The sequence below is a fragment of the Leuresthes tenuis genome, unplaced genomic scaffold (assembly GCF_036924035.1).
Source record: "Leuresthes tenuis unplaced genomic scaffold, fLeuTen1.0.hap1 SCAF_11, whole genome shotgun sequence".
Taxonomy (NCBI): Eukaryota; Metazoa; Chordata; class Actinopteri; order Atheriniformes; family Atherinopsidae; genus Leuresthes; species Leuresthes tenuis.
In genome coordinates this window covers 1,528,357-1,543,773 of record NW_027325365.1, presented here as the reverse complement: position 1 = coordinate 1,543,773, position 15,417 = coordinate 1,528,357, and the positions used below count along the sequence as shown (strand labels likewise).

General features: G+C 43.6%; 1 protein-coding gene across 1 annotated transcript in view; it reads left to right on the top strand.

Moving 5' to 3' along the window:
* sparc (secreted protein, acidic, cysteine-rich (osteonectin)) overlaps nucleotides 1–10,428 on the top strand; it is a 29,093-nt gene extending 18,665 nt beyond the window's left edge. The window contains exons 4-10 of the mRNA XM_072395130.1: nucleotides 1,331–1,409; nucleotides 3,768–3,889; nucleotides 4,175–4,295; nucleotides 6,305–6,438; nucleotides 7,054–7,202; nucleotides 7,325–7,473; nucleotides 10,017–10,428. Coding sequence (XP_072251231.1) covers nucleotides 1,331–1,409; nucleotides 3,768–3,889; nucleotides 4,175–4,295; nucleotides 6,305–6,438; nucleotides 7,054–7,202; nucleotides 7,325–7,473; nucleotides 10,017–10,045 — 783 coding nt within the window. The 3' untranslated portion in view covers nucleotides 10,046–10,428. The remainder of the gene's footprint in view (nucleotides 1–1,330; nucleotides 1,410–3,767; nucleotides 3,890–4,174; nucleotides 4,296–6,304; nucleotides 6,439–7,053; nucleotides 7,203–7,324; nucleotides 7,474–10,016) is intronic.
* The last annotated feature ends 4,989 nt before the right edge of the window (nucleotides 10,429–15,417 follow it).

Here is a 15,417-nt window from a genome sequence, read left to right as displayed (position 1 = left end):
TACCCAGAGGTAAATCCGTTCTTTGGCGCCACTTCATACCAGAGTTTGGCACAAAGGCCATTTGTCTGGGCAAAGATCCCTGAGCTCAGGCCCTGTGTGAGTGGAGATGCTTTTTGTCCTGACGTGCACCAGCTCGCTTTGGTCCGATAGTACAGATGCGGCTCCAACTCAGGCAGGCTGGATTCTTAGAATACAAGCAGTCGGTTCCATGCATTTCTATGAGGGCCCTTTGATCAGATACAACAAAAATGTGTTTTTATTCTAAGGTGAAGATTTTCCGATCGAGGAACCACGAGCGACAGATTTTTGATAAACAAACTTTAATTCTTTATCATTCACTTCTTATTTTGGTTTCAAGATCTACAGATGTGACGACATCATAGTTGTTTATCTCCCAGCTGGAAGGATAATCTACTCAAATACTTTTACTGTCATGTGAGCTTGATTTAGCGTCTGCAGCCACGCTGCTGCTCAAATCTAATCTGTGACGGAGCTTCGGGGTTTTAGCTCAAAGATGGCGTTGTTTCACATGACGTTTTCTCGTCCACATCAACAGCTGAACAACTCACTCAGTGGAAATCAAACGATAAGCTGCTGCATGAGCTTCCAGTTGTTTAGATTCTGAACCAGCCACCATGGTTTTAATTTGGGAGTTAAAACGGTGGCTTTCAATGTTTTTGTGGCCTGTGGAGCCTGAAAATAAGTCTTCCCTCAAACCTCTGAAGAATTCTGGGCAGCTAAACCAAAGAGTATCTTTTTCCTTTGAGTTTATCTTTAGGATAGTCAGAGAAAAACTGCTTTTTCTCTGATAATCTCTGATAATCTCTCATATTTGGATTTTTCTTTCCTGTTCGGTCCTGATCTTCAGGTGTAAATTTGGTTTAAATGTTTGTTTCGAGCTGCAAAGTCTCTAAAATACATGAAGTTATGATTCGTTCCTCCTTTGAAGCCCTGCTGTCAGAGTAACCTTCAGAGTTTAAAGCACAATGCCATCCCTAACCAGCTGTGACAAACACTGCTCTGTAGAAAAAAACTTGAGCTTTCGTGTGAACATTTTATGGTTTCCTGCTCCAGAGGTCCAGCGGGACCAGAGATCCCACAGCTGTTAATTTTAGCCTCTGGTTCAGCTGGTCAGGAAGCCGTTGGTTTTTTCATAGCTTCACCACATGTGGGCCCAGCTGCCTGTAAATGTTGGATATTACAGCCTGCGTTTGGCCATCAGGGCGGACTCGTCTTTATTGATTACAGTGAACACTTTTCTGACTCCAGTCATCCACGGAGAACTTTAGCTTCTCATGCTCTGACCTTTGACCTCCCTCAGGAGCTCGAGGTGGGAGCCAACCCAGTGCAGGTGGAGGTTGGAGACTTTGATGAGGCCATCGATGTTGTTGAAGATGTTGCTGCTGAGAGTAAGTGCACGACTTGCTGTTTAACTGTTTGTTCTCATCATAACTCCCCTCACACACGTATAAACCAGCCTTCAAACTGTGTGTTATTTTCATATATTTAAAACCTGTAAATCCATTCCTTTATAATGATCCAAACTAAACTCCTCACTTAACCCGAACCCTAAAACCTCAGCAGAACTATGGGTGAAGTTGCTCATTTTTCATGTTTTTTGTCATCTTATCCACATAAAAACGACCTGAACATCAGTGATCTTAGTTCTGTCCTGACGCCGTTTGCGTGGCCGAGACCCAGGGTTCATATCTGTTGGTTTGATTTGTTATCAGTGAAATCATCAGTCAGGGAGAGGACAGCAACTCACTGAACTGAGCCCACGGAACAAACCAGTGGGCTCAGCATTTGTCAAATCTCTGTCTCTTTGATAGCTAACAGGCTCATTAAAGCTCCTAATGAACAGCAGTCATCATTACTACTGGCTGCCACCCTCACAGCCCCCCCACATCCGTCTGCTCCCCTGGAATTATGCTCTCATGCTTTCGATCTATTTTATTCAGTGTGGTTGCTTGATGCATTTCGGCACTTAAACGGTTAACAGTCAGTGGGTCCACATGATGAGATTAACTGGATTACAGCTACAGTTGGGTTCTGCTCCTTATCTGAGGGTAATTATCCTTGGATATATGGCGGTGAATGAATGGAATCACTGGCACAAAGCATGTCATACCCCGGTACCATAGGTGGCGCTGTCCCCATTTCAGCTATCGCTAATAGAGCCACTTCCTGTTGACGTCTTCACCACCAACAACAACAAACTCAGGCATTCAGAAAGATGGCGAACGCAGAGCGAGATGAAGCTGCGTCCCTCTCCATCTGTGATGAGCTGGTTATGGCACAGACGATGCACAACGGCGCATTCTCCATCGCGTTGTTTCTTTCTTTCTGACGACAACAACAGGAATATCGTCTCCTTCCACTTCCGGGTGACGATCGCGGGAAAAATCTGGAGCATGCGCAGAACGCTCGATCCAAACCGCTGTTGTCTACGCTTGGATCAAGTTATCTCGGGTCTTAATTCGATCGCGAGTAACCCGATCCGTTTTCTTGTCGGATAAAGCTCGTTACATGAGCTGAATAAGTCAGTTTTATTGTAATTTATCCATTAATCCGAGCCGATGGCGCTCATTAAACGCTGAAAAAGACTGAAGCTCTTTCACCAAAGACATCGTCCTTAATCCACCTCTGTTCCTCTTTCGTAATTCACACACATACCAAGCAGAGGCGTCTCAGCACCTCATCAGTGTGCGCCGAGACACAGAATCAGCTAAAAGTTCCAGCTGCAACAGGATGTTCACAACACAATCTTCCACTTTCTGCTCCACGTGAACAGATTTAAATCCTTTACTGCCGAAAAAGCTGTCTCCATCTCAGAAAAGAAAACCTACGTCTTTAAGTCTCTTTTTTTAGGTATTTTTGCTGCTGAAGGCAGTTTCTTTGTGGGAGGAGGTGCTGAGGGTCTTATAATTTGCACCATTAATCTAATAACTTTTCACTGTTATTAGTGTTTTTCAGTGTCATAGATGCTGTCTTTTCTCACTATTGATTTCTGTTGTTGCGTTTTCAACATTATAAAAAGGTTTTTCTACAAACTGAACTCCAACTTGCACAAATCTTTTCAGTAACTCATATTTTCTGCAGTGTTTGATTTAGCTGTGTCTTACTCAGCAGATCCTGCAGCTACACGGCTTTCAGCGAAGCCTCAAACAGTTATAATGACAGACTGTCTCGTTCTGCAAGCAGACGGCTGTGATTATATGTTCCACCCAACTTTCAGAGGCAGCTCGGCCACAGCCACAGTATCTGCAGCTGGTACACGCTGTTCTGAGCAGGGCAGCTCTGCTAAATCAGTAATTCAGTCATTAGAAACTATTTAAGCAATCATTTACCAGGTTTTTTTAGATTTTCAGACGACTTGCAACGTGTTTGTTTGTTGTTTCTTCTTTTCAGACCCGGAGCGACGTTCTTATGTAATTTACATGGCACATGGCCTGCTTTCTCTGGCTGTTGATGCATCATAAGCATCATACTGACAGATCCTTCAAAGACTGAGACAGAGTGATGCCAGAGGACAGATTTATATATAAATGTAGACAAAAAGAAGCATTTCAAACCCAAACATGACATGAACCAAAGTGTGTTTTGGGATGTAAACCTGGTACCTGGTAGCAAAAAGAAGAAGCTCATAACACTGAAGAAAATGTTTCTCTCCTGAAGAATTCAGTCATTTGATTAAAAGATAAAGATGTTTGAAGTAGAATCTATAAAAGTAAAAGCTCAGCTCAGCTTCTGTTTCTTCCCTGCAGATGCCTGCCTGAACTACCACTGCAAGAAGGGCAAAGTGTGTGAGGTCGATGACAGCAACACCCCCATGTGTGTGTGCCAGGACCCCTCCACCTGCCCCGCTGCTGAGGCCGAGTACGAGCATGTAAGTTCAGAATAAGCCTGAATATAATCACGGGACAGCAAGTCTTCCACTTATTTTAGCTCATGTGACACCTGAAAATCACCAAACACGTTTAAATTCAGTGTTTTTGCTACTCTCTGGCTTTTTATTTCCCCAAATCTCAAATCTAAGCTCCTCCATCTTTGTCTGATGTGATCAAAAATGATCAATGCTTATAGTATGTAAACCAGAACCTTGGTTTTCTGTGAACAGCACAGTAATCTACTCCGAAACGCCCCCTCACACTGAGCCGTTTCCTGTTTCCAGGTCTGCGGCACCGACAATAAGACCTACGACTCCTCTTGCCACTTCTTCGCCACCAAGTGCGCCCTGGAGGGAACCAAGAAGGGCCACAAGCTGCACCTCGACTACATTGGACCCTGCAAATGTGAGTTTTGGTTCAGAAAGAAATTCATCAGGTTTAACTTTCAATCCCACAGATATCATAGATACTGTTTCCTTCATTTTCTGAGGCACAGAGAAGTGTTCTCAGCTGATTTTTTAGCCTTCTGTCGAGTGAAAAAACAAAAACGCCAAACATAAACTAGAACAGGGAAATGTCATTCCACAGCGCCGGTTTTACTTATTTTTATTCTACTTCTATCTTTTACTGGATAAAAAGTACGTGGTTAAGGTTAGGAATTAGAAAGTATTGGTTATGATCAGGGAATAACGTTAGAATGAGGAAAATATCGTGGTTTGGCTTTGAAATGCACACTCAAATACATACATAAAGCTTTGCCAAATTTCTGTGGTACTATATATAATATAACATTATATTATAGTAAATATAAAATATAATATAGGAATAAAGAACAAAGAATTGAGCCGTTTCCGGACCAAACATCAGTGTCTGAGGAGCTGATTTCAGAGAAAATGACTTTAACTGCAGTTATTAGCTGTTAATGTGGCTTCTTCAGTCAAAAATAAAATGATCAAGCTGCACATTTCCTCCCGTTTTCAGATAAATTTGTGATGAACCGAATCGATCAGAACAACTGAAGAAACTACAAGTGTCAAAACTCTAAAACTACATGAAATAAAGTTGCTTAACGGCGTTGTTTTACAGTCAATGACCGGGACAAGAGCCGTGAAATTCCAGCTTTGGGTTGAGCTGTTAATCCAGCCCGGCCTGAGGGTTAAAGCACGAGTGAAATTACGCTTCCTTTGTTTGCACATGGCACTGTTTTCAGGTGGAAAACTGCGATTTAAACCATCCCACCGTGCACTGAGCGGGTTTGAGAGCTCGTTGGTGTTTGTTCTGACACTTTCTCTTTTAAACTCTGCTCCTGTTTGCTCACATGGAGAAATCAGACGTGTGATATGTTCCTGCTGTGTTCCCACTCAGCTCGTCTCACATGTGTGAGAAGTTAAAGAGCTGCAGCTGAGCTGTGCCGTTAGTTCTCAGAGTCTGAAAGCTGGCTTTGCTGGGATTGATGGCTGGGTTGGACCGACATGTCGGGCCCTGCAGGGCTGCAGCTCAGCAGCAGGGAGGACCCGTCAGAACCCGTCAGAACCCGTCAGGACACGCAGCGTTTCTTCCACTGAACACGAGGAGATGAGTCAGGGCCGAGGGGTTTGAATGGAGATCGTGGCAGTGTCAAGGACTCAGGCAGAAAAGTGGATTCAGGGGGTGGATGTGGGACGTTTATGGCTGAATTCTGACTTCATGTTCACTGTTTGCAGGAATCAAATGAGCCTTAATTCAATATAACTCTGATGTCCAACAGTATCAGTACCTTTAAAAAGGTTTGGCTCCTGTTTTACTGCATTCAGCTGCTCCAGGATGAATAAAACCGTCACATAATTTAAAAAAAAGGAGGAAAAGTAAGTTCTGGCTTCATGTTCACTGTTTGCAGGATTCAAATGAGCCTTAATTCAATATAACTCTGATGTCCAACAGTATCAGTACCTTTAAAAAGGTTTGGCTCCTGTTTTACTGCATTCAGCTGCTCCAGGATGAATAAAACCGTCACATAATTTAAAAAAAAGGAGGAAAAGTAAGTTCTGGCTTCATGTTCACTGTTTGCAGGATTCAAATGAGCCTTAATTCAATACAACTCTGATGTCCAACAGAGTGGGACTTTAACACAATATTTAAAAAGGTTTGGCTCCTGTTTTACTGCATTCAGCTGCTCCAGGATGAATAAAACCGTCACATAATTTAAAAAAAAGGAGGAAAAGTAAGTTCTGACTCCATCAACTCCAACATCTAATGCAGGTTTAAAGTCGATAAACAGACATTTTCTCTTTAATCTGCATGTTTTCCACGTGGGACTCCCAGGCTTCTGCTGAAGCAAAGTATTTAGCGACTGTTTCGTCCCTAAAACCTCTTGTTTTTGTGCGAAATACCTTTTGGAGAGCAGAAAATGAGGCCTCTGTGTTCCCTTCCCACAGACATCGAGCCCTGCCTGGACAGCGAGCTGAGCGAGTTCCCCCTGCGGATGAGGGACTGGCTGAAGAACGTTCTGGTGACTCTCTACGAGCGCGACGAGGAGAACAACCTGCTGACCGAGAAGCAGAAACTCAGGGTGAGAAACATGTTTGTTTTAAAAAGCAGTTACACCTGAGATGCAGAAGAAGAAGAAGTAAATAATCTTATTCACACCACTGATGATCGTCTCCTCCTGTTGGGCTTATTAAGCTTATATATACTGTATATATCTATATATACACTATGTACTTTTTCTTCTAAACTAAGAAAAACAGCAGCAACAGCTGTTAATAATAGGAAATAATGTCCACAACATGCGACCCGGTGTTAATAACAGGAGGCTGTTATATGCTGTGAGCAGTTCAGGGACCTTCCTGCAGTTCTTTCAGCCAATAAACTGAATAAATTTTATCAACAAAGAGCGAAAAACAGTCTGAGCTCTTCTCCATTTAGCTGAAAGCTCAAACTAACCATATAAACTCTGCACGGCTCCACAGAGTCGGAACTAGATCACATGTATTTGAAAACCAGAGAAAAGTTGGCTGCAAACCTTCATAAAACCTTAAAGCTCCAAACGTCCCCCAAACAAACCTCTTCTCACTGCTTTTGGGTGATTATTCATTGGGAATGAAGCCCGTGGGATTCATAATCAGCGCTGATGACCAGGAGAAGCTTCTCTGATTAAATGAACCGCGTCTCTGCAATCCTTCAGGTGAAGAAGATCTACGAGAACGAGAAGAGGCTGCAGGCGGGTCAGCACTCTCTGGACCTGCTGGCCCACGACTTCGAGAAGAACTACAACATGTACATCTTCCCCGTCCACTGGCAGTTCGGCCAGCTGGACCAGCACCCCATCGATGAGTACGTACATGGAAGGGATGCAGCCTCTGAGCTCACAGTGTGACACACTTCCTGCTGCTGTGCTCTGTATTACCCCCCCACACACATATTAAAGCCCTGATTGTGTTTGTGTTCATCCCCAGATACCTGACCCACTCAGAGCTCGCCCCCCTGCGTGCCCCCCTCATCCCCATGGAGCACTGCACCACCCGCTTCTTCGAGACGTGCGACGCTGACGGCGATAAATACATCGCCCTGGAGGAGTGGGCCGCCTGCTTCGGCATCAAGGAGCGTGAGTGTGGACGACCTTTATTACACTTTTATCCAAAGCGACTTACAAATGAAGATATAACAGCTTTATAAAAGCTAACAATAAGCTACATAGAAGGAACCCAGGAGTCCGACTCTGTCAGAGGGGACAGAGTAGAGATAGGGTGCAGGCATAGAAGGAAGTGCAGATAGAAGACTTTATTATTCAAGTTTTAGCAGTTATTTGGTTAATTTAAGTGCAGATGTTGTCATAAAGGCGCATCTTCAACCACATCATTGTGAAATATTGGTTGACAAATCCATTTTTAGACAAAATGTGACCTTTTTTTGTAGAATTTTGGCTAATTTTCGGGTCCTACTTGCACCAAGGATTTTCTTTTGGGTGCCAGGATTCTCAATATTGACCTTAAAGTCCGAGTAAAACTGAAATAACTGCAGAACAATGTGTTATGAACTATTCGGTCAAGCATAGAGTTTCTGTTTCTGTATTTATCAGACGCTTTTATCCAAAGCGACTTACAAATGAAGATATAACAGCTTTATAAGAAGCTAACAATAAGCTAACAATAAGCTAACAATAAGCTAACAATAAGCTACATAGAAGGAACCCAGGAGTCCGACTCTGTCAGAGGGGACAGAGTAGAGATAGAGTCATAAATATATAGAATAATCTGAGGTGACGCTTGTATCGGAGCTTTAGTTTTGCTCTGCTAGCTTTCAGCCAGTTAACATTTGACCAATTCAATTCAATTCAGTTTTATTTACAAAGCGCCAGATTAATTAATAATAAATAATAATAATCTCGTTCCTTTCCTGTTGGCTCAGTGGGAAGCCGTGCATCAAACTTTAGCTCGTCTCAGATTTTATTTGGGGACCCTTCTGTCAGTGATATGCTTTGGTTCTGGTCTGGTCTGGTCCTGTGGGCCCATCTCCAGAGAAGTGGGTTCTACAGTAAGAGACCTCAGACGGGTCCACACACCTGTGGCATGTTGTTAAACTGCGAGGCAACAGGCCCAGAAACAGAATCCAGTCATTTACGGTGAATTTAAAACCTTTATTTAACTGATTATAACAGATGTGTCAAATGAGCTCGTTTTAAACTCGGTTGCATCTCATTACTATTAGTTTGTTGCTGTTTAACACCCCAGAGACTCTTTCAGAGGGAAGATCTCAGTTTAGCTCCAGAAACTCTGCAGCCTTCTCTGGACCTTTGCTGATTTTAGACGATTAGAAGATTTAATTTAAGTTTCTGTTTCTGTATTTATCAGACGCTTTGATCCAAAGCGACTTACAAATGAAGATATAACAGCTTTATAAAAAGCTAACAATAAGCTCCATAGAAGGAACCCAGGAGTCCGACTCTGTCAGAGGGGACAGAGTAGAGATAGGGTGCAGGCATAGAAGGAAGTGCAGAAAGATAAAGTGCAGAGATAGAGGGGGGAGGGAAGTACAAGGTAAGTGCTGGGATAGGAGATGCTCTCTGAAGAGCTGGGTTTTCAGGAGCTTCTTGAAGATAGACAGGGACGCCCCTGTTCTGGTAGCGCTCGGTAGGTCATTCCACCATCGTGGGACGACACATGAACAGAGTTTGGATTGTCTTAGGCGTGGTGTAGGAGCTGCTAGACGACAATCCTGGGACCAACGGAGGGACCCAGTTGGGACAGAAGCCTTTGCAAGAGCATTCAAGTAGATGGAGCCGTTCCATTAAGCTCTTTGTAGCTAACATCAGGGACTTGGATCTGATGCTAAGGGCAGCCAGAGGAGCTCAATGAACAGAGGGGGGACGGGTTCTTTTAGGCTGATCCAAGACCAGACGCACCGCCGTGTTCTGGACCATCTGCAGAGGTTTCACAGGCTGGAGACCAGTTAGGAAACCAGTTAGGAAACCAGTTAGGAGACCAGTTAGGAAACCAGTTAGGAGACCATTTAGGAGACCTGTTAGGAAACCAGTTAGGAGACCAGTTAGGAGACCTGTTAGGAAACCAGTTAGGAGACCAGTTAGGAGACCTGTTAGGAAACCAGTTAGGAGACCAGTTAGGAGACCAGTTAGGAGACCTGTTAGGAAACCAGTTAGGAGACCAGTTAGGAGAACAGTTAGGAGACCAGTTAGGAGACCAGTTAGGAAACCAGTTAGGAGACCAGTTAGGAGACCAGTTAGGAAACCAGTTAGGAGACCAGTTAGGAGACCAGTTAGGAGACCAGTTAGGAGAACAGTTAGGAGACCAGTTAGGAGTCAAGGTGGGAGATGACCATGGCCTGCACCAGGAGCTGGGGGGCATGTTGGGTCAGAGATGTTCACATACATGTTTCTAACCCTCTTATGACGGAGCTGCAGATGCACATTTGTGTAAAACGCAGCATCTTTGTTACCACATCGAACCCCCCCCCCCCCCATTTCACATGATCTGCTGTAGTCTTAAGGGAGTGAAATGCAACTCTTAATAAAGATACGAGCTCTTTAGCTGTGAAGAAGGCCATCGCAGCTCTTTATCTGACTATTTTCTGCAGCGTTCTGTTTGAATTAAAGATGCTGATTAACCCGTAATGATTCCTTTGTGTTTGCAGAGGATGTGGATAAAGACCTCATCATCTGAGTTCCTGTGAGCCGCAGCAGCAGCCAAACAGCAGACAACTCCAGTCGCTACTAACCGGACAAGGGTGCTGATTCAGAATTTAAAATAAAAAACACAGTAAAGGGGCTAATTGCAAATTCTTCTTCTTATTTTCCAACGATGATCTTTCTTACCTATACCACTAAAAATGATTCCAAAAGAGAAACGTGCACAGTCTGTACTAACATTTGTTGAACAAAACACCCAGTAAAGAAAACTAAAGACCTCTGATGTAAATTTACGTCGTTGACCGTATTTTATGCTGTATTTGTTATGGTGTGTTCAGGGCTTTTTAATTGGATCAGTTTGACTCATTATCTTAAGGAGACGAAGCTGTAAAGTCAAGAATAAAGTTTCTAAATAAATGCTCCCTCTGCTTGCTTTCTCCAACTCAAACTGTTCAGTTTCTGCACTCCTGTTGGTTTTTTCTTTGGTGTTTTTAGTTCTTTTTGAACCTTTTGACTCCTGCTGGAAGAGGCTTTATCTTCCATGCAGGTTAGCTGTCCTCGGTGCCGTTTTATTGTCTAACTGAGGCGGGAATCTCGCAGGCTGAGAGCTTTTCCCAAAGATCACGAGCTTGTTCTGACACTGAGAACACGGCCAATTTATTTCCATGAATAAAAGACTGAAAAGATCTGGAAAATCTCTGCATGCCTTCGTATCTGAATCTCTGTCGTTTGCAAAAGAATCTGAGAAGGGATCGGCGCAGCAGCAGGACCGTGTTTACAGGACTTTCCTTGGTCATTGGTTACATTTTGTATTTACTGCGAAGCACAAAAATCTGTTTTTAAGCAGCTTATCCATAAGCTTCTTCAGCAGCTTCTTCAGCAGCTTCTTCAGCAGCTTCTTCAGCAGCTTCTTCAGCAGCTTCCATGAGCTTCTTCAGCAGCTTCTTCAGCAGCTTCTTCAGCAGCTTCTTCAGCAGCTTCTTCAGCAGCTTCCATGAGCTTCTTCAGCAGCTTCTTCAGCAGCTTCCATGAGCTTCTTCAGCTGCTTCCATGAGCTTCTTCAGCAGCTTCCATGAACTTCTTCAGCAGCTTCTTCAGCAGCTTCTTCAGCAGCTTCTCAGCAGCTTCTCAGCAGCTTCCATGAGCTTCTTCAGCAGCTTCCATGAGCTTTTTCAGCAGCTTCCATGAGCTTCTTCAGCAGCTTCTTCAGCAGTTTCTTCAGCAGCTTCTTCAGCAGCTTCCATGAGCTTCTTCAGCAGCTTCCATGAGCTTCTTCAGCAGCTTCTTCAGCAGTTTCTTCAGCAGCTTCTTCAGCAGCTTCTTCAGCAGCTTCCATGAGCTTCTTCAGCAGCTCCTTCAGCAGCTTCTTCAGCAGCTTCCACGGCACAGAACGTGTGTTTTTCTTCCAAGCAGTCTGCAGAATCAGTCGGGAGTTGTTTTGGTTCCATCTTATTATCACTGCGAGACATTTATGATCAACTCCCTGAAACAGGACCCTGGAAATCAGTGTTGATGTAGGAAACTGAGAAATCCTGCAGTGCTGAGCCTCATCAGCAGATCTTCTCCATAATTTACATCACTTTAAAACACTTTAACAAAGCTGCTGTTCCTTCAACTATAGAATCCTTATTCATAAGGGCGAGCAGCTGGAGATACGCTTGGTGCTTATAAAGCGGTCAATGCAGGAATCATTTTCACATGCATGTAGAACACATGACCTTCAGATTCTGCAGAATCTCTCCAGTTGGTCAACTCAGTTAAAACAGGCAGAAAAACGGCTGCATGACGTCCCAAAACTACAGAAAGTAACAAAGAAGAGCAAAAACCTCAACTTTGTTCAACGAAACATGAAGCATCCAAGCAAAAATATGAAGAATAACTAAATCAATACAATCTCAGGTCCCAGTTTCAACAAAACCGACATTTTAAAGCATAGAAACTATGGTATTTACGTCAGTTTTATGAAAGGATCAGATGTAAAATAAATGTCTGAGACCTTAACGTTCCACATGTAGCCAACAAAATCAGGTCCAACTCTTATAAAAGACCCAACAATGAACTGGTAATGAATAAAAACTCTCAATTCGTCCTTTTGGACTCTCAGTTTGTAGTCAGTGAATCCACAAAACGCCCCTTTCTTCAGCTGCTTCTTTTAGGCACGACTTCAGCTTCTTAAACTCTCAGGAAACAAACTTCTTCAGAGACTTCTCATCTTAATATGATGCTTTTTCCAGGGTGCGGCTGTCAGGCAACACTACCTCTAACATAGTGTTTCAGTTTGCTCATTAGCTCAATTCTGCAAGTCTTTAAAAGTACGGCCAATTCAAGGATCCCCAGATAAGATCGTTTTTATTCACTCATTTCTTTGTCTTGTTAAATAAGGGGAAACATAGACGACACAAAACGTTAAAACACCCCAAAACATTGATAACACACCAATTTTACAAGGTTAAAATAGTCTTCATCAAGCAAAAATTATTATCAAGCACTATAAAAACTAACTTTATCGGGCTCTAATGTGCATAATAAATCATATTTGGGTCATAAAGGCAGTTTAATAACTGAAAAGCTTTATATTTTAAACATAAACGCCTATTATTTGGGTATTTTTTTTTCTTCTTTAGACCATTTAACACTGCAGCTGAAACAGATTACAAAGATTTGTGTAAAGAAGATGTAAAAGAAGGCAGATTAAAGGATAAGAACATTGTGTTCACACAAATGTTGTGACTACCGTACATGGCTGAGCTTGCATGTGCAGCATTCTCCAGTCGGGTGCTCAACTTTATTACACTTCACTGTTTAAATTTTCACTGGCTGGCTGTGTACAAAGCTGTTCATGGTCCCCTGGGAGACTGCAGAGGGAGAGACAGAGCACCCTGTTACCATCCCCACCCGCTCATCCAGACTCCAGCGTCAAGAATGTGAAACAACAGCCGGGCCTCATCCACAAAGCCTGAAGCCTCTCCGTCTGCCACAAACAGCTCCTCCTGCACGCTGTCTCAAGCTGTGGCTGAGCAAACAAAGGGCCCTATTGGTAACTTCATACGGCTTTTTCCAAGTGGAGGTCCCTCCTCTGGGAGCTGGGTTAGTCTTTTATGGTCATATTGCTGGGAGTCGTCACCGCAGACAGATTGTAAACCGAGGTGGAGATTTAAGAAGTGAGTTGGTGGGATTATCTCAAGAGTGTTTAAAAATGACTATTCAACTGGATGTTTTAAATAAAGGATGTAAAGGGAAGCATTCTTACAAAGAAAACAAATTTAGAACACATAAAAGTCAGATATTAACCCACATGAGTCATTTTGCAAACTTTTTCCACAATAAACAGCAACTCTAAACCACACTATTCTATTATCTTGGATTATCTTCAGTTCATTCACCTTATTGCAAAATAAAATAGTCTTTACTCGTCTTCGTACAACGAATTGAATGAATCAGCTGTCTGAACACTTTTGTCGCCCCCAAGCGTGGAAACGGCCTCGGTGCACTCCATGCTGTACAAAATACCGGCAGACGCCGGCTCTTAAAACCATCGCACCTTCAGCCATTACTGCGATGTGATTGGTCCACTCAAGAACCCAGCGAGCAAAATGACACGTAGCGATTGGCTGTACGCGTGGAATGTGTGTTAATGTCTCAAGCCATTGGTCATTGACTTATGAAAGCTGAATCGGATTGGTTAGAAATATTTAAGGGGCGGAACCTCATGTTTGGTTGTAGGGGTGAAACCGGTACCCGGGTAGTCCAGCACGTTGTGAAGCCGCTAGTGGTCTGGCTGCCGCTACGGTGTTTAAAAAAAAAAAAGCAAAAAAACTCACTTGTAACGAAACAACGTCTTTTAAAACAAACTAATTGACCCATTGGTAAGTTCTCATCTTCTATAAAGTGTTTGATATATGACAGAAATTTTAAATTTGATACGTTACCTTGGTTGGTTTAGTGGGTCGCTCTTCTGGGGTCCGTCTACATCCTGGTATCGCAATGATCGTTGTTAGCTTCCTTTGACATTGTTACGCCGTTATCACGTTTAAGAGCTCAAATTAAACAATTGTGCCTCTAATGAATACAATAAAACGATGTAATAGATCATCTGAAGTTGATTTTGGGGGATTTTAACGACCACATTGAGCGCTTAGTTTCACTTTGAGGGTTCAGGAAATACCCACCGCCCATGTGTAGCCCACTTTTAGCCTCGTTTCAGTCGTGACTCCCTCCCTCCCCGACTTTTTTTTCCCATTTTCCTATTCGGTATTATTTGACCTTATTTTGTTTTAATTCCGAGTACATGGCAGTTGTGCGGCTTTGTTCGTGTTTTAGACCAAAAAAACCGGCCAACGGCTCGAGAGGAGTGTGAAAGTGTGGCTGAGGAGCAGCGGGGACACGTGCTGGGGCTGCTCCTGGAACCGGACTGGAGCTCCTCTTTGCCCTAGTTTGGGGGCTGTGGGCTCGTTCAGCTGTCACGGTTCAGCTCCGTAGTGGGCCAGGCAGCGTGCCATGTGAGCCCAGGTTATATCTGGAAACCGCCGGTGGACTGGCCCCAAGTCCCACGGACTGGCGGCGCCGCCATGGCGGGCTGAGAGTAGGCCGGTGGCCGCTGTGAATGGCACCATCACTCCTGGCGTGGCGTGGCCTTTGTCTGCGTGCACTTCCTCACGAGCTGCTGTTCTGGTGCAGATTGTGGAATTATTCCTTTTTCTTTTAAAACGTGGGAGCACAGTTTGAGCCCGTCGGGCTGCTTTGCCACTAATGACTTGCTTTGCCTGTTGGATCAGTTAATCCGCGCTGGTTGGTCGTGAAGTGCGTGTTAGAACAGCAGATGGCTCCTGGTGTCGTGCACAGGTGTGGCTGACTGACCATAAGATGGGAGCTCTGGTTCCCATTGTCACTGATTGGTTTGGAGAACTTGTTTTTGCACCTTTTTTTCTTATTCTCATCCCACAAATTCCTCATTTTGTGCAGCTCTGAATCTAAAAACTTGTGTATTTTTCCCTTCAAGGCAGACGTAGTTTTAATTCTTGTTGGAACAGAATGAAGCAACACAAGCAGAGACCTGTAGCTGTGTTTTAATAGATGTTCTGTCAGGTTTAATCGGCAGCACAAGCTTTTAACTGTTATGCACCAGTCAGATGGAACATTTGGTCTGAAAATGGCCTCAGGCTGATAATTAACTCCATGAGTTTTTGTTAAACCTGTTGTTGGATTATAAGTTCACCTCTGAAAGCACCTGGTGCATCTTTTGGTGTGAATAAGGCGGCAGAAATGGAGTTTCTGAGTTTGTTTCTCAGGGCCAGAACGACCCAGATGGTCGGGTTCAGCTGGTTTTGTGCCACAGATTAAAAATGAGCAGGTGAGTCAGGCTCAGGGGACAGAGGACAGTCTCATGACTCATCGCAGCATGATCCA